The 23,404-nt window shown below is 38.4% G+C and overlaps 2 protein-coding genes across 6 annotated transcripts in view; one reads left to right on the forward strand and one right to left on the reverse strand.

Annotated features, from left to right (window-relative positions):
* Nucleotides 1-14,839, forward strand: part of KIF2A (kinesin family member 2A) — a 54,784-nt gene extending 39,945 nt beyond the window's left edge. For 2 of the 5 annotated variants that reach the window (XM_035309043.1, XM_035309041.1), the window contains exons 15-21: nucleotides 1,431-1,541; nucleotides 4,397-4,464; nucleotides 6,261-6,374; nucleotides 7,219-7,369; nucleotides 8,930-9,031; nucleotides 11,189-11,324; nucleotides 13,031-14,839. In XM_035309043.1, the coding sequence (XP_035164934.1) occupies nucleotides 1,431-1,541; nucleotides 4,397-4,464; nucleotides 6,261-6,374; nucleotides 7,219-7,369; nucleotides 8,930-9,031; nucleotides 11,189-11,324; nucleotides 13,031-13,116 (768 nt within the window). In that variant the 3' untranslated portion in view covers nucleotides 13,117-14,839. The remainder of the gene's footprint in view (nucleotides 1-1,430; nucleotides 1,542-4,396; nucleotides 4,465-6,260; nucleotides 6,375-7,218; nucleotides 7,370-8,929; nucleotides 9,032-11,188; nucleotides 11,325-13,030) is intronic. The other 3 variants (XM_035309042.1, XM_035309044.1, XM_035309045.1) reach the window with 3 other exon arrangements.
* A 1,765-nt stretch (nucleotides 14,840-16,604) lies between these two features.
* Nucleotides 16,605-22,786, reverse strand: DIMT1 (DIMT1 rRNA methyltransferase and ribosome maturation factor). Its single transcript, XM_035309047.1, has 12 exons — nucleotides 22,635-22,786; nucleotides 22,466-22,539; nucleotides 22,080-22,166; nucleotides 21,629-21,690; nucleotides 21,427-21,520; nucleotides 21,293-21,342; nucleotides 20,347-20,470; nucleotides 20,150-20,242; nucleotides 18,612-18,676; nucleotides 18,259-18,322; nucleotides 17,788-17,894; nucleotides 16,605-17,087 (listed from the first exon to the last, which is right to left on the reverse strand). The coding sequence occupies exons 1-12, from the start codon at nucleotides 22,693-22,695 to the stop codon at nucleotides 17,045-17,047; spliced, it is 924 nt and encodes a 307-aa protein (XP_035164938.1). The 5' UTR covers nucleotides 22,696-22,786; the 3' UTR covers nucleotides 16,605-17,044.
* Nucleotides 22,787-23,404: the final 618 nt, after the last annotated feature.

The raw sequence follows: 23,404 nt of genomic DNA on the forward strand, positions 1-23,404 counted from the left end.
GGGTGAAGATTCTCCTTAGTCTTCCTTTTAGTACTGATATATTTATAAAAACATTTTTTGTTGTCTTTAACAGCAGTAGCCAGATTGAGCTCCAGATGAGCTTTGGCCTTTCTGATTTTGTCCCTGCACCGCCTCGCAACATCCTTGTAGTCCCCCTGAGTGGCCCGCCCTCTTTTCCAAAGATTATAAACCCTCTTTTTTCTCCTAAGCTCAAGCCACAGCTCTCTGCTCAGCCAGGCCAGTCTTCTTCCACGCCGGCTCATCTTTGGGCACGTGGGGACAGACCGCTCCTGAGCCATTAAGATTTCTTTCTTGAAGAGCGCCCAGCCCTCCTGGGCTCCTCTGTCCTTCAGAACCGCCTCCCAAGGGACTCTGCCAACCAGTGTCCTGAACAGCTCAAAGTCAGCCCTCCGGAAGTCCAAGACAACGGTTTTACTGATCCCCTTCCTGACTTCGCCAAGTATCAAGAACTCTACCATTTTGTGGTCACTCTGCCCAAGACAGCCCCCGACCACCACATCTCCCACCAGTCCTTCTCTTTTAGTGAACAGAAGGTCTAGCGGGGCACCTCCCCTGGTAGGGTCGCCAACCAGCTGCGTCAGGAAGTTATCTTCCATGCTCTCCAGAAACCTCCTGGACTGCTTTCTCTGGGCTGTGTTGTGTTTCCAGGATATGTCTGGGAAGTTAAAGTCCCCCACAAATAACGATGGCATTTTTGCACTTTTGTACTTTTTTGCTGCTATAAATCCTATAGTAGTTTCATAATAATAACTTCTGCATAGTATTTTTTCACTGGAACTCTCCAACAAGTTGCAAATGTTAGTTTAGCCTCATGTCTTTCGTATGAGTGAAATATTACCCGTTTTTTCAAAGAAGTAGTTTGAAACAGGAAACCAGATTTTCAGGAGCCTTCTGACATTGACTACATCACCATAGAGCTATACTCACTACGTTTGTGACCTGTGGAAGCTTTCAGAAAGCTTGATCACTGATGTTTTCATCTGAGCTGTAAAGAATGTCCAGGATAGAGCCAGGATCAGAGCTCTTCTTTTAACTGATAAGAGTTAACACCTGCCACCATCCATATTCTTCTGCTGGTTGAGGCTGTAGATCATTCAGGCTTTTACAGCTGGTAGTCAGACTGTCTGGATATTTAACATCAACACTGAATTTGTTGTTGTTGCTGGATACAATAGATGTAAACATTTCGGGTGAGATTCAGGAAGCTTTTAAGGAGCTATGGTAGGAGGTAAACTTAATGAGAGGTAAAAAAATCTAACACTTCTTGAATCCAAGCTTTAAAGGTAAATTTTAATGATGTCTTAGAGGACAGCAAGATAACTAGGGCATGTATTATCTGATTTTGAATTGCATTTTAGTATGTAATTTTCTTTAACATTGAATAAATAGAAACCTTTTTGTTCTTTCAGGAGTGCATTAGAGCCTTAGGCCGAAATAAACCTCATACGCCATTCAGAGCAAGTAAACTTACTCAGGTGCTAAGAGATTCATTCATAGGAGAAAACTCCCGTACCTGTATGGTAAGTTTGTTTGGTTGATTGTATATGTTTATGACTAAAAAAAGAAAAGAAACTGGGAATATAGGACATCATGTTTAGAGCTGGTCACTTGCTACTGGCAATCTGTTTTACTGATAAAATGTACAGGGAAAGGAAACAGCAAGTCATTGTTTATAATAGCTAAAGTTGAACAGTCTTTTATTAAATTAAAAGAATACTTATTCTACAGGTGTACTGACTGCTTGTTTGCAGCAGAGCCACATAATTAATTATGGTGCTTGTAACTTCTAAAAGTGATTGCAAAATAAAATAAATCGTTTCATTTCAAGTTTCTACAGCCGGATTTAGAGATCGCTGCTATGTTCTCTAGAACAGTGTCAGCATTATTTCAAGTAAATGAAAGTGTAGAAGATCATTTTAAGTACAGTACTGTTTCAACTGTTACAAGGTAATGGTAGCATTTCCTCCAAAACATTTTAGCCTTTTACAGGCAAAATAAATTAGCGATGGCAACATACAAATATTATTCACTTGGAGACTATCATTTATTGAATGTGTAAGATCAAAACTGGACCCTTTTAAGATGCTTGTTTTGCTCATCAGTCAGAAGACATTCATTGTAAAGGGACTCCTCAAGAAGACAAACATTTGATCTGATATTAGAATAAGACATTTTGCAAATAGGTTGATGGTTTTCAATATGGAAAGAATATAAAATGATGCAGTAAAAAATGTGATTTTAACTTACTCTTGATTTTTGAAATGTGTGTTGTAAAATACCTTTTGGGCTTTTTCCAGTTTCTTTCTGTCATACTAATCTTTAAGTGGGACGTTTGAGTCAAATTTATTTGGTAATTTCTACTCTTAATTCTTGTTTGACTTTGTGTTTTATTATTTACGGAATTCCTGTTCCAATTTTACAAGTTATATCTTCAGGGATGGAGCATTCTTCTCTGTATAAAAGGTTAGAATATGATTCAGAAACTTAGTTTTTTGAAAACTTCCACATGGACAGTTATGACTAGTATTTGTTTCATTCTGTAGGAATCCAGAGACAGTCAGCAAAAATAGTTTGGTTTGAATGTTGTTAATCATTGCAATTGCACTGAAGTTCTTGTCCTAAAATAATTTCAAAGACCATTTCATGTTGTTCTTGAAGAGTTATATCGTAGGATAATGTATCATCAACTGAAATTTGCAGTGCAGGCACGTAGAACAGGCCTTTTTAACCAGTTCTGCATCCTTGATGTGTTATATCCTTGATGTGCTGGAGTCATTGCTGAAGTTCCAGACACCTCAGTCCTCCAGGCAGGAACTTGGAGGCTCCACTCCTCTAAAAGGGGTGCTGATGCCACCATGATGATTCTTAACTGATGTGGATATGTTTGAGATGGGAAGATTAGTTATGGCTGGTCTTAAAGTTATTCCTGTCCACAAATATTGCAACCTGTAGGTCAGAGTCCTCTTCCTCCTGCACTGGGCTTGTTGAGGCATGAGGACATGTGATTCAGTGGACATTTCCATTCAACAGACGGAGTATTGTGCCCTGAAAATGGCATCAGCATGGCTGATGGCACCTGCAGTGGCCCTTTCTTGTAGCAACTGTTCCTTTTGTGCATGAGGAGTTGGAGCAGTGTCCTGATGTTGAGGCAGTTGCTGTGTGTGGTGTACTCAGAACATTAAGCTGATGAAATAGAACATGCACCTTTAACATAAAAAGATTCTGGAAGGATTTTAGGAACATGTAGGTTTTTGTTCATTAGTACTCACAGTGCTTTATAAAGAAACATGTAATCAAAGGATCTTTTCATATATATGTTTGTTATTTTCATTAGTAACTGACGCATACCAGTATTAGAGATTTAAACTCAGTGTATATAGTAGCAGGCTCTTTAAACTTTCTAATCCCCTTGCACTGCATTTCTCCCCAGTAGGAGAAATTCTCTCAAGATGAGTACCTGTGCTCTTGTACAGTAATATCAGCAGCAGGATGAAACAGAAGACTGGGATTATCTGATCTTCATCAGTTTCTGATGCTGTGCTGCCAGCAAAAGTGTTAGTGTGTTGGATCTTAGAAGTGTTTGTCCTGGGTAGTGCCTTCTTGGCTCTTCTGAAAGGAGCAAAGATGTAAAAACTGTACGACTGAGAGAAGCTAGGACAATTAATGATGCCACTCTTTCCACTCTGGCCTGATCACTGTTGTATTTTTGCTGAATTCTGAAAAGAAGGTTATATCTTCAGTATATTTTGCTTAAATGGAGAAGGAAAGACTTAGAGATTCCAGATATGTGTGAAAAGTTAGCTATCAAGTATTATTTACAAAAATTTCTACATCAAAAAAAAAATCTCAACTTAGGAAAATACGTAGTGATATTAAAGATAAGCATTTGTTCGGGTACAATTTTGAGCTGTAGCCAAAACAGCTCTCTCCAATCAGCATTCAGCCTGCTTGAATGGAGAACGGCTTCTGAAGATGCACGCATTAAAAAAAATCTGATGATTGCATGCAGGATGCATTAAACTTTATTCTGAACTGCGTATTTCCCTATTTCCCTTTCTGGGGAGTCTTATTTTTTCAATTAGAGTTTACCGTTCACGTGTTATATTACTGAAGGCTGTCAGATGAGAAAAAATGATTGAAATTTCCACGAATTCTTAATGTGTCAGGTATGGTTAAAAAATTTAAGCTGAAGGTTTGACTTGACATCTCTATTCTTGACATATCATTGTATTAGGACAACCGTACACTGTAGATGGTGTTTGTAGAAGTTCTCAAATGAAACCAGGGATTTAAAACAAAACAAAAGTTAATTTGAGTTCATCTGTCCTTTCATCTGTACAAAGTGATTTATGAATGTGTGGTTTGTTTTTTGCAGATTGCTACAATTTCTCCAGGGATGGCATCATGTGAAAATACTCTAAATACATTGAGATACGCAAATAGGTATGGAAAATGTTATTCCTTACAGCTGTACTGGCTGGTGATCACTGAAGTTTGGAATACTGTTGTTTGATGATGTATAATTGTTCTATCTACTTGAATAATTTTAGGGTACTTGCATTTCATAGTAAGATTAAAACCTTAAGTAAGATTATTGATCCAAGCTCACATTTAATTTAATTGGTCTTTTTTTTTCCAACCATTACAGTAGAATCGTTAGAAACTGCATTTAAGCCATTACCCAAAGGTGGATATAGTGTGCAGTGCAAGTAGTGTGCAAGATGCCACTATTCGTTTTGCCTCTGCTCTGGAGGCATCTGGTCTTGCATTAGGGATAGTTGGTATTCATGATGATTCCCTGGAGTGCAGACTGAGATACCTTTCTACAGTATGTATTTTTGTCCCGTTGGAGTTTCATGCAGTTGCCAGGCTATTTCATGTATATATATATCAGCTAGCTTATTCTTACCAAGATTTCACAGTTGCTGTGTCCCTTATTCTGTACTTCCTAAAGATAGGCAAAATTTCTGAGATACCTGGTAAAGAATTGGTTAATCCAACGGTGACATTATAATCAGTATAGAGAAATTAGCACCTCCAGAGGCTGAGAAAGCACCTCTGAGACTTATACTGCTCTCTGAAAACATTAGCCTCTCTTCAATGATTGTAAAAGGAGCCTTTCCCAGCTGGAGTTCTCTTTCGTTTCGTGTAGATGGGGTGATCTTGTGTGTGCTGCAGTTAGACCTGCTACAGTTTTTCAGCAAGACCCAGGGACTACAAAGAACAAAGGAGGCAAGCTAGCCATTAGCAAGCCTTTTTTTTTTTTTTTTTTTTTTTTTTTTCCTCCAGAATAGGCTACCCCCTAGTGGCCTGGAATCAGGTTTCCTAGCCTGAAAGAAAAAGCCAGAAATGTTTCTCCTGGTTGTCTGGCACCCCTGGCTAGTCGCTAATGAGCAAAAAGGGTGCAAGAAAAGCTCATCACCAACTCCTCTTATAATCCAAATTTGTGCCTGGATCAAAGGATTTAGTAGCAAATCTGTCTGGGTTGGATTTGTCTTTGTGATTTCCTTCCTTTTGAAAATGATGCATTTAGTCTAGTTACTGCAGTCACAGGAACGAGGGAGTTCCATGTTCATCAAGACTCACTGAGTCTTCCTGTCCCATATAGCATACACATTGCTGAAGTGACTTCAGAAAAAATTGAAAAAAATTAAACACCGATTTCTAGTATATGACATAGTTGCATTGGAACTGTTTCTTTGCCTTGGTGTCAGTTTTGTTTGCTGCTACAGTGTAAATGCTGTTACAGGGTAAATGCCTTTCACCTTAAAGTTGTCTCATGTTTTTTGTCTACTTTAAGTTGTTTTGTAGCAACATACCATTTTTATAATACAATTAGTTTTTAGGTGCTGAACACCAGCGTGCATGCAGTGTAAGACAGTGGGAAGGATAGAAGTTAAAATATTTATATATTTATTTATTTAAAAAGGAGCAGCGTAATTGAATATTGAGTGTAGACCAAATTTTATTAACTTCACTAACTGAAATCTAGAATTACTCTTCTGAAAACACTGCTACTGTAGTCTCCTGTAGATTAGCAGCACTGGTTTTGCTCAGTTTTGTTAGTGATCTGCAACTCCATTTATAGACAGTTTAAGTAAGTTACTTGTGTTTTGATTTAAAAATAATTTGTTATATTGTTAGACTATCAAATAAGAATGCTAAACAAAGAGTTGTCATTTTAACTGTGTTTACAAGAACATTTTCTCTTAATTTGCTGCTGTATTTTGCTGCTGCAGAGTAAAGGAATTTGGAATTAGTCCTTCGGACATTCCCTTCTCACAGGGTAGTGGCAGTCGCTCTGATCTCTCTCCTTCCTATGAGTATGACGACTTTTCTCCTTCAATCACCAGGTCTACTTCATTCTATACATGGAATCTTATTTTTAAGTTTTCTTTTTGGCTACGTAATTTTACAGACCAACCTTTCATTAGTTCCCTTGCCTTGAATCACACATACTTTTTGTTTTTATTTTGTTCAGCAGGTGATGGTTCTGCATGATCTGCAATCATCTTCCCACTATTTTGTTCATCCTCCTTAAACATCCACACTTTGTATCCAGGCTTGCTATTCTCCATCATACATTAAAAAAAAATAAAAAATGGTGATGTCACCTTTGCACATTTAGTGAACCAAATCTGACTAATCTGTTTAAAGAATAATCAAGATATTTTCATTTTTTAAAGTATTTTAATTAAAGGATGTATTCATTCTCTGAAATGCTTGGTTGCATAATATTATTTTCTGTAGAATTTTGGTGGGTTTCCTTATAACAGCTAATTGGGTGCTACTGATTATTATTTTTTTAAACATAATTGTTTGAACAGAAAAAGAAAGATGGTCAGGTTTTGAGTGTTGAATGAACTTTTCTATCATATATTATTTATTGTTAAGAAGTTGATGTTAAGGGTTTTAAGATTTTTGCCCTCTTAGCATTTTAATCTCAGTTTAAAAAATGTTTTTTACTGGAAGATGGACTGTAATACACAAGTAGCTGAAACTCAATGGTCCATGGTTGTGTTTTTTTTTTTTTTTTTTTTCACTAACATGTTCTTGGCACATTAAATTTGTGAAGGTGGCATCATCATCCCTATTAAGTGAATTAAATAGCATATAAAGCCATAGAGCTTTATTTTTGATGGTGGCTCTTTGCACAGGAAGTTACTAATGGGAAAATGAAATATTTTCTGATCGTAGGGTGAAGGAGCTGACAGTTGATCCTAGTGCTGCAGGAGATATCCGTCCCATTATACACCATGCTCCCAACCAGATCGATGACTTGGACACGCAGTGGGGAGTGGGGAGCTCTCCTCAGAGAGATGATCTTAAACTGCTTTGTGAACAAAATGTGAGTAGCTTACAACAGTACATGTAGAGAGAAGATGATAAATACAATGGTAGAACAAGTCCAGAGTAATGTGTTTTTATAGCTTGTAAGCAAAACAATAATGTAAATACAGCATGCATCTTTACTTTCTTACTTTACAGTTCATGCCCATACAGAATTTAAAAATAAAAGGTTTCTTCAGGAGTGAGAGGAAATACTTCTCTTTATCTTCCTCACTTATTAGGACCTTCAGTGTCTAAGCAGTGTCTGTTCTAGGCTCTGATGTTTTTTTAGTGTACATTTTTTCCAGTATGGCTTCACTTTATATTAGGCAGTTTGACATATCCTGAGATACTTGTCTATTTTATTTAAAACACTTATGGTTTTGAGCATTATTTTCCATGCATTTCAAATGAGTTTGTGTTTCTTTGCATTTAGGAATCTGGGTACTCATATTCCTCTTCCCCAAATCCTGATTTTCATGGTGTGAAACCCTAGTGCCCTATCTGGGGGTGAGCCCCACCATATTCTCAAAATGTCTCCCTGGGCTGAACGAGTGAGGAGCTGGGGCAGAGAGACATCTTCCAAAGAGTATTTTTCCCTCACTGATGATTATCAGCTCTTGTTCTGGTTCCTTGAATGTTCAACAGGGATTAATGATCAATTTGTGAAAATGCTGATGAAAGCTGAAAAGAAAAATCTGTACTCTCATAACTTTTATTTCTCAAGATTCTCTTCCTTCTCAAACACGTCTTTGTGGTCTTACCTGTATTTTTCTCATTTTAGTAACTAGCTCTAGAACATGCTATGTGATTCCTAAAGTTTCCCACCGGATAGACAGATATCCTTTCATATGCTTTTTATTGCTCATGTGGAATTCAATTAAGCTTTACAATGTATTTTTAGTAAGATGTCAAATGCATGGTATAGGAAGCCATACGTCTTGCTAAAAAATTAATTACAACCTACCTAGTGCTTTCCCCTTTGATTATTAATTAATGTCTACTGAAGTCCTGTTTACCTAATACCATGCTGTGCATTCTTCTAATGTATTATTTAGAAGAACTAGCTACGTATTTTTAGATTTTTCACCTTATTTTTATTTCTTCCCCAAAAGATGAACTTAATTCTGATATCCTGAAATGTATTGAATGTGTTATCTTTTTTGAAAATTGTTGCCTCTATTGTGATATGCTCAACAAAGGCCATGACAGAAAACTTAGTTTTCTGTAGGTGTTAAAACCTACTAGAAATTACCATTCTTCACTTGTAACTTTCTCCTTCCACTATTTTAATTCATTCTTCTGATGTGGGATATTCTACACTCCAGTATTCACAAGGATGGCTGGCTGGAAATATCTAATGAGTATGAATTAAACTTAACTCTGTTAACATTTTGATTTTTATTGCCCTCTCCCTCCATTTCTGGAGATTTTCGTGTAGAAATATAAAATCCCGTTTTTGCCTTCCACATATTTCTTTTTCATGCTCAGTGATGGGATGGAACTTGTTCAGTGTATTTCTTGTAGTCGTGGTTCTTTCCAGACTAACAAGCATGCCTGTTTGGTTTTATTTTTTTAGGAAGAGGAAGTTTCTCCACAGTTGTTTACTTTCCATGAAGCTGTGTCACAAATGGTAGAAATGGAAGAGCAAGTAGTAGAAGACCACAGGGCTGTCTTCCAGGTAAGGATGGATCTCCATTTTGTTTTATCCTAATCCAGGAATTTTGTTGTTCCAATTGAAGCAAATATCCTGCATATGATTTGTGTATATGATGCAGGGTATCATCTGGTCATTACTTTGCAGTCAGAGATTTCTAAATTGTTTTATTACACTAAATCCATTGTAGCAAACAAATAGGGGCAGATGTTTAGATCCGATAACCACTAATCTTTATCCCCATGATGAAAGAGAAGCATATTTTTCTATCAACCCAGAAATCTAATAAGATTTTCCTTTTCTTCTCACAAGTATTGCTAAATAGGTTGTGTTCACTGTAAGAAAAGTTACTTTGTTTTTAGTACTGAGATACTTTCTGATTTAGTCCTTTTCCAGCATTAGTGACTCCGTTTTTTTTGTAGTTGCAGGAAGCTCATTCAGATTGGTCTTGAAATTTTCATTTCACAGTCTAATGTATGCTAATATTCATATTTCAAAGCTGGAAATTAATAGTAATGTTTCTATCAGCACTGTTTCTGTTGACAGTTTGGTCATCTCCCTCTTAAGATGCTGTAATACTCCCTCATATCCTTCAGTGATACACCCATCTGAGCTACTCAGATTCAGAAGAGACCAATACTTTTCTGTCTGTTTGCTTCCTTTTTACTGATACATAAAGGTTTTCACTTGCTATTTGTCAGGGTCTTTGGAAGGAATATTGCCAACAAAGTACAGTGCGGGTCAGCACTATGGATCCTTTTACATTCACAAAACAAATTGTAATAATAAGTATGAATTACTAGTTTTCAGAGGGAAATGTGAGCTGCTTCTGTTTATAACCCAAGAGTCTACAGGCAGGCTGTCCATTTGGCACATCTGCTGCAGGAGAACAGCAGAACATTAAACCTGTGGGGAATATGCTCATCTCCTCAATGTAGGCATTGAACTTAATGGAACACCAATGTGTGGTCATATAATACAATAGGATGATAAATAACACACTTTCCAACAGATCTAGAGATGTAGTTATGAAACACTAGTCCTGAAGTAAAATGTGCAGAAGTGTGAAAGTCAAACGCCATATGCCATAGCTGTGTCCTCATGCCTGGGACTTCTGGAGAGACAAGCTGCGTTAATTTATGTTATTGCATCTCTGTGTCCATCTGGCCTTCTGCTGGAGATTAGTGTTCCTCACAGCAGTCACTATAAGAAAATGTGTTCAAGCCTCAGCTCCCTTAGTTTGCAGGATGGCTTGTTAGCTTACACTATTGGCAGAGGTGTGCTGCCCCAATACAGAATCCACAAGCTGTACCAGGCAGAAGTTGTCTTCCATCAGCTTTCTTCTGGAAGCTGTTGATTCTGGTATACAAAATATCCTATCCTGACAAAAATGTCTAAAATGAACAAATTGTGCTCTAGAGGTGTCCATCTTCCTTTGATTCTGTGATGTATGAGTTTACATTAGGTGTCCTAAAAAACATACATGGGGTTTGGACTGTGTTTTTTATATTATTTGAGCTACTGAGCACAGAGAGAAAGACTTAGTATTTCAGGCCTAGCATGCCTAGAACTGTCTGCTGCTTTCTTTTTTTAAATTAAAGCATTTCTATTAAGATCAGTTCTTCTAATCAAAGCTTTGCATGGTTTGTTCAGCTTTCAGCTCCTGTTTGCATTCTTTGCTGCAATATATTTTTTTTTTTTTTAATTTATCTTTTTAGGTAATATTTGGAATGCAAAGGTGCTCAAGAGCTGGTTTAACCAACCTTTACAGTACTCAAATCTAAGTGGGGAGTTAGCACAAGCAATAGAGAGCTTAAAATAGCTCGTTTTACGCAGCTTCTCTCAAAACTGATTTTGAGCATGGACAGAGTTGTCTCGTCTCCTTGACTATAGTAGTAAGACGGTGATCACTGTCAGTGACAAACAGCCCCTATTTAAAACTGAAGACTGACTTCAGAACCATGTAAGGTTATGGTTCCTGATACGGCTGCTGGAATTACGAAACTGTAGCAAACACACAACTTTGCTGAACTGTGAATAAGGATTCATTTTAGGATTGAAATCTGTTTATTGAGGTGACTGTAGAAGTACGGTCATCCCAAGAAAAGGAGTAGGTCTTTGCTTTGCATCTTGTACTTCTGCCAAAGTATTTAGTTGTTTATTGTTTTTGTTTAATTTTAGGAATCTATTAGATGGCTAGAAGATGAAAAAGCACTTCTTGAGATGACTGAAGAAGTAGACTACGATGTGGATTCTTACGCTACCCAACTTGAAGCAATCCTAGAGCAAAAAATTGATATTTTGACCGAACTTAGAGGTAGATGTCTTTTATTCACTTTTGTGGGGGTTATTAGTAATGCATAGAGTGTACTTTTATTCTGGGATTTTTTTTTTCCTCTTATGCTGTCCTGTGGAAGGAATATTTATTCTGTTGCCTGGGAACAAGTTCACATCTGTGTTCCATTCATTGTAGCTCAAAAGAAAAGCCTCTTGTTTTACCTCCAGAAAATAGGTACTTCTTCTTGCAACTTTCCCTTTATTTTCCTTCATTCCAAAATGATAAATGGAGGAAAATGACAATACAAACGAAGTGCACCAAAAAAAAAGTAGGGTAATGTCGTAAGGAGAAAGTACTTGGAAATCCCAGTTCCTGCTCTGTTGCAGTCTTTAATGTAGCAGAGAGTCTGCTCGTTTTTTAATCTGTGTGTTGTTAACGTAGTTTTTTAACACAGCTGCATTTCTGTATGAATTCTGCCAGCTTCTTTTTGTTGAAAAACGAAATGCAGTTAATTCTTAGCACGTTCTGTTTGTCTTCTAAGTCAGATTGTCAGCTTAATACCTCATAGAAGGTACTCATACCTTAGCACCTTAGTATCTTCATTTTTGCAAACATTTTTTTGATCCATGTTAGAAAGGTAACTCCTTAGAAGGTAAAATCTTAAAGTTTACTCAGTCTCGGTATCTGCTGTAAGTTATAATGAATCAAACAAATCAGATGTGGCCTGCTCAGCAAATAATTGGCAATTACACATTCCTTTGCTTCATACAAACTAGCTGAGGGCTTCCTCTTCAGGAGGAGACAATTTGAGACACCAGCAGTGAGAAAACACAATTCTCTGCTCTTCTAAAGCTCGTTAGATACCTCTTTTGAAACAATGTTCTGGAGGTAAAGGTGTTGTCTAAAAGATCCTTGTGTGTTTACAGGTAGGACAATGTCTATAGAGCTTGCAGTTGGGAAGAATTGTTAAGTCAAAGATGCTTTCTCCCAGTAACTTCTGAGTTCTGCTCGTGGCACACAATTGCCGCTGCATATTTCAGCTTTTTTTCCTTTTGGGACTGATTTCTTTACATTGTTGTTTTGGTTTCCTTCTTTGAATTCTGGAGTGTATTACTGGGAAGTGGCTGGGAGAGGAATGGAAATATGAAGGATTGCCACATTTCCTTTCCTAGGTTTCTCCCCCACCTCCTGCTAGTTATGATGAAAAGTATAAATGATGTGCTTATCTACTTACAGTGAAAAACTTCAAAAATGTAATCACAAATGCATTCGCAGGAAAGTAAAGTAGAATTTATTCTGGTGGGTGTTAGGATGCTACTGATTATACACTGAGATAAAGTTTTGTCTGCTTTTAAAGATGGTTGGGAAGTTGCTGAGAAGGAAAGGGAAGTATGCTGTGTGTATCTTCCTGTACTCTCCAAGTTAGAAGCAGAACTTATGCACAAACAGGTTACATGCTGGGAGTCCAACTGTGCAGTTTCCTGTCTAGAGACTAGGCAGAATAGCATCTAAGAAGGGACCAAGTTGCTAAGCAGCTTGTTTTATATGGTGAGCACTGAATTTAAGCTTATCTCAGTCCTCTTGCCATTTGTAGCTTCAGCTGCTTTTCTACAGGAGTGGGTTTTTTTTTGTTTTTGTTACGCACTCGGGCAGGGATGTGGAACTTCAGGGCTCTTCAGGGCTTAGTTTCATGATCTGTGTTGAGAACAGGCACATGGGTACTCATTCTCTCTTTTTCCTTAAAGATAAAGTGAAATCCTTCCGGGCAGCTCTACAAGAGGAGGAACAGGCCAGTAAACAGATCAACCCCAAAAGACCACGTGCCCTTTGAAACGGGCCTTTGCTGCTAAAGGAATCTACAAACCCATACTGCTGTAGCACACATTTGTTACAAAACCCAGTGGCCGTAAGAACTCAACTACTTGAAAGTGTAAAAACATTAGAAATGTCTGTGGAAGTGTCCTGTTTCTTATTCACCTGAGTGACATTTTTGGTTTTGTGTGAAATGCTCCTATGATGTCTACAAAATGCTTCTAGACCAGACAGCACAACCATGCAGGGTTCAGATCTGTGAAGCACTTTGTTTAAAATATTTCATTTATTCCAATTGTGATTTTTTTTTGGAAGTATTTACCATGTTTTTAATAATGAAGTAAAACTGTGGCCATTAAAAAGTCACAGTATTTCCTTTAAACTATGTTCAGTTTTGTTACAAAGACCAGCTGTGCAGTTTTAAATTGTGTTTGCGTGCATGCACACCTCACTAGTGGTTGTACATAACTCCTCTTCTACATACAGCTGTGCTTACCTCTTCCCATTCTGTGCCTTGATGAAGGCTACTTAACCCTAAACATCCTCTTTTTGAAGCACAGCCTTAATAAACAACATTCCTTATTTGTCAATATTAATTACTTTTAGTGTGTGTACATTTTTAATGTGTTTTGAGACCTTTTTTTTTAGGTGGTTAGTTCATTCATTTCATAGGATGTGCCATATCATTTGAACAGGAACTGCAAGAGCTGTTGGAGTCGACAAACAGCTGGACATTCCATCCTCCTTGTAAAAAAATCTGGATTTTAGATTTATTTGAACACAGTAAAGAATGGTTATATAATTCTAACATTTTTCTCTGTAAAAAAAAAAAAAAAAATCAAACAAAAACCAGAAATATAAATTAGTTGATGTATGATAAAGGTAATGTTTAAGTACTGAGGAGAGTTGTATCTTAGGATAATGCAGATAAGCAGTATGTGGTATGATGTGGTAATGCTGTCGGAAAGAAGGTACAATCTGACCTCTGTGTATGATGCATAGAATAACTGTCAAAATTTGGGGATATAGTTAAAGAAATACGTATTTGCCTTTCATGTACTGTTAAAATTTGACTTTTGATGCATGACAGACTTACATGTACATTAACTGTAGTTTGCAGGTAGTTTGAGTAGCTCTGTTGCTTTAAAAAAAAAAAAAAAAGAAGTAGCTAATGCCTATTTTTCCCTTTGTATACGGTGCCGGCAGCTGAAAAGTGAGGTGAAATTGCATCATTTGAGGATTTGCACAATACCTCTACCTAGTGCTAATAGAAATCCCTCAAGTACCTGAATTCTCACAAATGGCGCCATGTATATCAGCACTTTTTAACTGGTGGCACTCAAGTTATTTTTGCAAAGTCGGTATCCAAGAAAGATTGACCTTTCATGTACGAACTTTGTGTCAAATGAAGAGTTGTAGACCTCTCTAGGAGTTCTCCCTGTTTCCAGGAGTTCCTATCAGCAGACTTTCCCTTGGAACTGTTTAAACATTACTTTTGGAATACAGGCCTGTATGTTTGTGCCAGGCCAGAAGGAAAATAAAGGGAAGGCAATGAAAAGAGAGTTAAATGAGCCAGGAATTCCTGTAGTGTTTAATGTTTGTATCTCCCATAGGATGGTAGGCTATGGGAAGCTATTGTCGCATCATGGTTAAATCAAAAAAATCCTCCTGTGTGTAAACATGAAAACTGAAACAATGTAGATTTTACATAATGTGTTTAATAAATTAAGCTATTAAATGAATTACAGATGAGAATTTACTTCTATGAAGGCTCTGTTCTGCTTTGGGAAGGGTTGCACTTTGTAAACATGTTTCTTGCACTTTTCAAAAGGCCTCTGATTTCAAAATGAGTGTTTACTTCTGGAAAAAAAATAATCTGTGCAAATTTGTAATGTAGAGCACTGTCCTGACTTTCATTTTGCAGCAGGTCTTGAAGAAACATCACACGGCTTTCGGAGCATTTGGTTAAGAACGTCAGTCATCGCAGTTAAAAAAATAAATAAAAAAAGGCAGCCACTTTTGTTAGTGGATGATAGTACAGGTTTTTGTATAATACCAGAGAGTTTCTTTGAAGTTGCTCTAGAGAACTCTTACTTTATAAAGAGCCTCTGAAGACTGGGGCATCCTATGTGGGGAACAGTTGCTTCCCTACTACTTCTGCATGCAAGCCAAGAGCCACAGCCAGGCTGTGGTTTATAGTAAGTACTAAAACAGGAAAAGAAAAGGCAGGTAGATCTCAGCACCTTTTACTGAACCTTGTAAATGACGTGCCCTGTGGCCTTGAATTCTGTAGGCCACTGTATGATGGTCAGGCATGACTAGGACTCAGACAAGCATATTCTGGCTTCCTGTGCTGTAAAACAAAAATTTACAAAAATTATGATGCCAATCTCCTGTATTTGTTCCTTCTGTGTTGGTCTGTGCATATTGCTATGGCAGCGTAACCATCACTCATAAATTGGTTCTATAGGTACTGAAGCAGCACTGGAATTGTTCCAGTGTAAAATAACTGAGCACTCCTTCAGGATGCCTGCAAATTCAGGCAGTGTTTCTGAATCACTGACCTTTCAACTTGCATGAAGTGAAGTCGAATACTACAGTACTTCTTGTTAATCTGTCTCTTCTGCATTTACTGGCAAGATGCCACACATGAAACAAATGACTTATCATAGAATCATAGAATATCCGAAGTTGGAAGGGACCACAAGGATCATCGAGTCCAACTCATGGCTCCACACAAAACCACCCAAAACTCAGACCATGTGTCTGAAAGCATTGTCCAAATTCTCGAGCTCCACAGCTCAGTGCCATGACCACTGCCCTGGGGAGCCTGTCCCAGTGCCTGACCACCCTATCAGTGAAGAACCTTTTCCTGATATCCAGTCTTATGGTAGTTAATACATAGTTATGCCATCAAACTTGCATCATGCTACAGAGCTAATGGGTACTGTTTTCCTGATTGTAAGAGAGATCAGAGTGGATTTTTCTTTTGATGGTTGCTATGTAGAATTAACGCAAAATTCCTTGGGAAAAAAAAACTCTGCCTTGTCCTTAGTAACAAATACATAATCCAAACTATATTAAGACACTTCAATAAGTCAGGACACATGAATGTATTGCTTTAAGGTTCACTGAAAGCTTTGATCTGTCTTAATCCTCCTTTTGGCCTTGAATGACAACTTTTTTTCAGACGAAAAATAGCTGCCTGCCTTCACAGTTGAACATCTGCTATAACCACCTTCTTCTGTCCACGTTTAAGACTGCTGGCCAGTTAGTAATTTTCTACTGATTCCTACAGGGGTCTGATGGCAATAAGGAGGTGGTAAAGGAGATGACAACGGTAGTTTTAGGTCCCTTAATGATACTTCCAACAACTGACACCAAGCCCCTAAGATAAATGCTTATTTCTGTAAAACACTTACTGGGATTTCTTGAATGGAAATACGTTACTAACAGACTTACAATGCTAGTAGCTACCAAACAAAAGGAAGAAATGGACATTCCAAATCAAAAGGAAGTGTTTACATATATTTTAAAAGAAACAGAAACAAAGCGGAATGACTACAAATCCATTTTTGTTTCTAAACACAGACTTATAAGTTATACTGTAAGTATTACAAGAATGTACTGAGATCAAGGTCATGAGCAGATTTCAGTTATGGCACCATCAATCTGCATGTCACCGGTTAACTTTAAACATACTCTGTTGTGTGGAAGTCCAGCATCTCACTTCAGTCCTGAAAGAATTTAACGCTTTTAAAATACAGAGCAGCATCTTCTTGCCTATTTATTACCTGTGATAAAATTGTTTGTAATGTTCTTAATAAGAACCAGTGTGCACTCTGTATTCTGTTGCTTTTGTGAGAAGAGCTCATCTCTCTGCAGTCACTGTGGCTTCAGTAAGGCTTAGATAAGAAAATAAAGATCTTTCACTCTTCCGGTAGAATCTATGAGAAATGGATGCCTTCTGAATTGAAGCCATGCAACAGTCTGAAAAAGTGAAAAAAAAGTTATAATTTCCACTCATATATATAGCCAATTAAGTCACTTCCAAGTCACGCTGGCTGGCAAAGAATATAAGAAAGTAGCACAAAAGCAGCTATTATTTTTCAAGTACTATAAAAATTGTTAGGAAGCTTACCCTACAAGTTACTATAAGTTTGCCACTTCAGAGATACATTTTCAGCGCAGTTACTGGTGGTGCGTCCTACCAAGTTTGCTGCATTTCTTTGAAAAGCAGTGACCATGTTAATTATTACACTGAGAAACAGCTAGGAGTTTTATCTTGAATTAAGATAGGATTAGGACAGGATTCTTGTTCCAACATAAATTACTCACCAGAAGAGCAGAAAATAGTAACTAATTACTAAAATTTCTGAATTACACTAAGGCCTAATCCTCAAGACAGGCAGACAGGGAAGGACTGCGTAAGTCTCCAGAGAAGTTAAAAACAGGATTGGTTATCGTAGAGTCATTTTTCACAGAGACACTGTCTAGTGTCTAGAACACAAATTAAAGAAGTAGGGATCTTCAGCTATTTCCATCTGAGTGCTGTAAGCAGCAGTTTATACAGGGTTTATGCAGAGGAAAACAGTTAGTCCTCTTCCTACGTAACCCAACACTTATCTGTTTGACACAGAGGTATAGAAGCAGATAAAATGTGAAGAAGCTTTGAAGAGTAAAGATTTACCTAATGAAGTCATCTATATCCATTGAACGAGCTCGTTTTTCAGAGAAACCCGTATCTTTTAGGACTGTCTGTATTTTCTCTGCAATTTTGAAGTTTTCAGGTATTTCCTATCAATGGAAAATGGGATACAAATTACTTTTCTATTCATAGCATAGAAACAGGTTAATTTAAATAATCTATTCTTTCTTTGGTTTTAGAAGAGTTCTTCTTTCAAGTGACATAAGCTGTAGTTTTTCTTCTATGGATTATTGTATTATTGTGTCTGAATTTTTATAATCTCAGTTCATTTATAAAAGAATCACCAACAGTATTGCTACACAGACTCCAAGTATTCTTGCTAGATTTTGGGAGAAGTCTTGGAAAAGCTTTAACGTGTCAAGCTTTTAAATTCTGATTTTTTATTCTTAAAAATGTTATTACGTAGGTCAGAGTACACACAAATAAAAAGTAATATATTAGAAAGGAACTTACTGTATTATGTAAGGAACAATGAATTCGGTAATTATGATCCAGCAACTGCTCTACAGCACTTGACCTGAAAGAAATGCAAATCTAGAATGAAAACTTATGTTTAAATGTATTTTTTTTTTACTTTACTGGTTGTTCATCTTAAATATAAAAATGAACTAATGATTACACAGAGCTGTTCTTCTTAAACAGCTGCCTAAAAGTTTAACTTGAGAAGTGTGTGACCTCAGCATAAATTGTCCATCATGGTTTATCCCAGATTCTGCTGGCATGCATATAACACTGCTAGATATTAACAAAATAAATGGTTAATTCAGTGGACTCTCAAAAGAATTCTTCTAACAGAAGTTACTTACTTAAAGGCTGCAGAGAGTGTCTTGTTTTTCCTAACAAAGGCTATCCTTACCAGACCATCCCATTCCTGCAATTAAAGCACACAGTACTTACTGAAAGGAACATACGGCTGCTAAAAACAAGAACGCTATTGGCAATTTCACAAGGATATTGAATGCAAAAACATCTGTTCAGTAGAGTACCTTTCGTAACAATACAAAGAGCACGCATTCTTGAACAAAGCAACACAAATGGAGGGAAAAATACTTCACACAATGAAACCTTTGAATTGTTCTTTTTTTATGCCTTGTGTACCACTGTCCAGGTCTTAAGTGATGAGAATGCTGACACTTCAAGAAAATCTGCTAATGCTAGGCAAGGCTGAAATGGTCTCAAAGACAAAAGCATTTTAAAAATTAACTTTGAGTATATTATCCTGTAGCATCTGCCTTCTGAGACTATGCAGAGTAAGGTAAGAGTTCTCAAAAACACTCCTTTGATCACAAGTAACTTAAGTCATCAGCTGGAAGAAACTCTGTGAGATAATAAGCACTGTGAAAGGGATGCTGTGAGTAGCAACTCTCCAACTGATACAGAGTTGGTACCTTAGTCTTGTCAGAAATAGAATCATAGAATTGAATAGAAGGGACCTTAAAGACCAACCCCCTACCATGGGCAGGGACACCTCCCACCAGAGCAGGTTGCCCAAAGCCCCATCCAGCCTGGCCTTGAACACCTCCAGGGATGGGGCATCCACAGCTTTTCTGGGCAGCCTGTGCCGCTGCCTCACCACGCTCTGAGTGAAGAATTTCTTCCTTATATCTGATCTAAATCTTCCCTCTTCTATTTTAAAGCCATTCCCTGTTGTCCTATCACTCCAGTACCTGACAAAGAGTCCCTCCCCACCTTTCCTGTAGGCCCCCTTTAGATACTGGATGGCCTCAATAAGGTGTCCCTGGAGCCTCCTCTTCTCCAGGTTAAACAGCCCCAACTCTTTCAGCCTGTCCTCATAGGAGAGGTGCTCCAGCACTCTCAACATCCTCGTGGCCCCCCTCTGGATTTGTTCCAGTAAATTCATATCATTCTTGTGCTGGGGGGATCCAAAGCTGAACACAGGACTCCTGGTGCAGTCTCATGAGAGCAGAGCAGAGGGGCAGCATCACCTCCCTCGCCCTGCTGTCATGCTTCTTTTAATGCAGCCCAGGACACGGCTGGCTTTCTGGGCTGCAAGCACACACTGCTTGCTCATGTCAAGCTTCTTGTCAACCAACAACCCCAGGTCCTTCTCCTCAGGGCTGCTCTCAGTCCATTCTCCACCCAGCCTGTATTGGTGCCTGTATTTTTAAGTGCTGTAAGAAAAGCTGCACCCAATTACATGCAAATAATGCACCAATACAAGCCTGATCAATACAAGAGTAAATATTGTGGTGTTTTGTAAATACCAATGGATTCTTAATAGTGAAAACAACATAAACAACTGAGTAACAAGTACAAAGAAATTAAACAAAATTAAACACTATTGCTAGAATATTACATTGCTATTACACTGTACAACACTTACCTGAAAGTTGATAGGGGGTGGTGGGTTCTTTGGCTCTATTCTGACAACGCTGGATTCCACTTTGGGAGGAGGCCTGAAGTTGTTCTTTCCAACCTGTTAGAAGTTAGGCAGCTGCATGAATAGGCAGTGAATCCTCATGTTCTTAGAAATACTGTTCTCTCTCTGATAGCTTTGTTAAGTAAAGCAGAATGACATACCTTCATCAGATGGTCCACTCGAGCTAATAACTGAGTATTAATAGAAAGTCTGCAGTATAGCTTAGTTCCTGGTTTTGCAACCAAACGAAGTGCAAATTCCCTTTGAAACATAAGTATTGCACACCTGAGAGTAACAGAAATGAGAAAATGAATTCTAAGTCTAACCAACTTTTAAGTCAAAAGCTAACTGCTAGTTAGAAAACACATTTTTCCCCCTCAGGACTTAAAGGAATGAAAGTCTGTGATATGCACACACTCCCTTGATGAGGTCAGACTTAAAAACGACAAAAAAAATACAACTAAGTAAAACTATCCAAGTTTTGTTAAATCTACAATAGAAATTTGTTCTTTATACTGCTAGATGGATCAGAGAGAGAGACCAGTCTCAGAGTTTCAGGCATGACAAATAAGTTTGAGTAATGTCATAGCAAGCCCTCCAAATACAAATTCTCTAGCATCAAAAGTTGACCAGTAACATCACTAATGTTAATATTTCAGTGTGAGAAATGGAAAACTACTGTCATGGTGAACAATACACAAAAGTACCTACCTGGGCAGTTACATTTTTAGACCAGACAATAGTAGATGTCTTGGCTTCAGTTCTACCCTTAGCACACTTACTTCCTAACACAGGAAGACATTTGAAATGTTAACATGCCCTGCTTATCCTTGGAATAACAATTATTTATAATCTGACTGCAAACAGGTGCCATTCTTCCTTTCATCAGTTTGACTTTCACACCAAGACTAAATTTATCCTTACGCATCGTAAGTTGACATTAACTAATTTTCAATCATTGACAGTTTTCATATTATAGAAAAAAAATGGTATGGTTCTGATCCACCAAAATGGTATTTAAAAAAAATTATTTGGGAACATTTGTAAAACTAAGTGTGGTTTTTTTTTCTCCTATTTGGTAATTTAGAGCAGTGCTCTTGCACATACCTGAAAAAAGGTCTATGAAGTAACAACTTGAAAACAAATGGTGAGGAAATCTGAGGAGAAGAGTAACAGCATTAGTGTAACTTCCATGCAGTTACATTAAAAAAAAAGTTTTCAGCATGTTGTTTAGGGCATACCTGGTAAGGTAAATTAGCTACACACGCATCAAAGAATGGTAACTCTGTTTTCAGGACGTCTCCAACCTTGATTTCGAGTTTGTTTGCCAGACACCTGGATGAAAAAATACTGTGGTTATCTTCAGATAAGCACACTGCCAATGCTTTTGCCAAACCAGCTCCACTGCTTTAAGTCATCACTACTTCAACAGTTGATACTTACGTGCCCTGGACTCTCTTCTGAAGTTCACCCACAAGCCTAGGGTCAATTTCACAGGCAATAACCTGAAAAGAAAGTATATACTTGGAACTTTATAAATGAACTACTCCTAGCTGGGATTAAAATTGAAATTGTAACAAAAGATCAAATAAATATTACTATGGGACTAAATAATTCTTAAATACTTCTCATTACGCTAGGCACCTTTTTTTCTGCCACCACAAAACATTCAAGAGTTATCGCATAAAGGAATAAAAGCAATGTAGTTTGACAAAGCCATGCATATTTTACAAAAACAGTTAAAAAAAACCATTGGAATTATGCAAATGTTAAGAAAACACACATAGGATTATTCTACTTTTTTCCATCAGGTAGCTGAAAATCCTTCTCTATGCCAAAGGCCAAGCCATAAAGTGGCGTGCATACGGGAAGGCAGCGGTGAAGTCACACTTACTTTTTTTACTTTCTCTAGCATTTTTACTGTCAGGTTACCAGTTCCAGGGCCGACCTCCAGAATGACATCTGTACGTCGCAAGGCAGCCTAAGAACAGACAAAATAATAAAGAAAAACTACTAAATAAATAAATGAAAATTATTTTTTCTGGAACTGATTTCTAACAGCAATTCGATGATAAAACGAAAGGTTTAAGGAGTACAATAAAAAGCTGAAATCAGCTAACAGATAAGTATGAATATAGGATTGTTTAAAAAAAAAAAAAAAAAAAAGGAATGGAGTGGTGAAAGCAAGAATGTCGTACAAGTTAACTCGGAGCGGTGCCTGGTCGAGCACAGACAAGTAAGTTAGCAGCCCCCTGCCGGCTCGGCACCCCCAGCGCCCACCTTCTCGATGATGCTGTTGACGACGAGCGGGTTCTTCAGGATGTGCTGCCCGGCGCCGGTGTTGAAGAGGATCCCTGCGAAGAAGCACAGACACATACAGCCGTAACGCCGCTCCCACCCTGCCCGCACCCCCCGCTCCGCAGCCTCCCGGGCCAGAACTCGGCCTCACCGGGAGCCTTCCCCTCGGGGCGCTCCCGCCGCGGCCGCTTCCCGGTCCGCGCCTTGGGCATGGCGGCAGGCACAGCACGGCCCGGCCCGGCTGCGAGCACACGTGCGGCCGCCGCGGCACGGCTATGGGACTGCGAGTCCCGAGGAGCACCGCGGCGGCGCAGCGACACACGGTAGCGGGGCGGTCCCCGACGGCGGCCGCCGGGGGCCAAACACGGCGCCGGTGAGGGGCTGGAGGCGGTGCCCGGGCAGCAGAAAGGCTCCGGTCATCGCTGTCCCCGGTCAGACAAATGGCTTTTGTCTTACAGAGGTTACCGAGGCGCTGCGGTGTGCCTGCAACACCCGACACAGAGCAGTGCCGATGAAATATCGCTGATGTGACTGTGACAATAAAATGCCACTGACGTGCTTGTGACAACTACTTAGGTTTGTCTGAATGGTGTTAGCCACGTATGAGTGGCTCGATCTATTGGTGCTGCTGTTATCTCCTCTTTTATCTTATATACAATCATTGTGGGAACATACTTTCCTCTTTTATCTTATATATGGAAATATACATGCACCTAACGTCACAAAGAATGACAGCAAGTTTTCCTAGGTAAATACTTGTATTTCTTAGCTAAATAATTATTGCTTAATATCCAGCATTAGGGAAGTCAATTGCATTGGTTAGACATTGGTTTATTGTTGTGAGGCGGTAAAAAACACGCACACCAAAACAGAATACCCATTCCAGCTAGCAGTGTGTGAGTAGAAGGCAGGAAAAATAGA

Source organism: Oxyura jamaicensis, chromosome Z (assembly GCF_011077185.1).
Source record: "Oxyura jamaicensis isolate SHBP4307 breed ruddy duck chromosome Z, BPBGC_Ojam_1.0, whole genome shotgun sequence".
Taxonomy (NCBI): Eukaryota; Metazoa; Chordata; class Aves; order Anseriformes; family Anatidae; genus Oxyura; species Oxyura jamaicensis.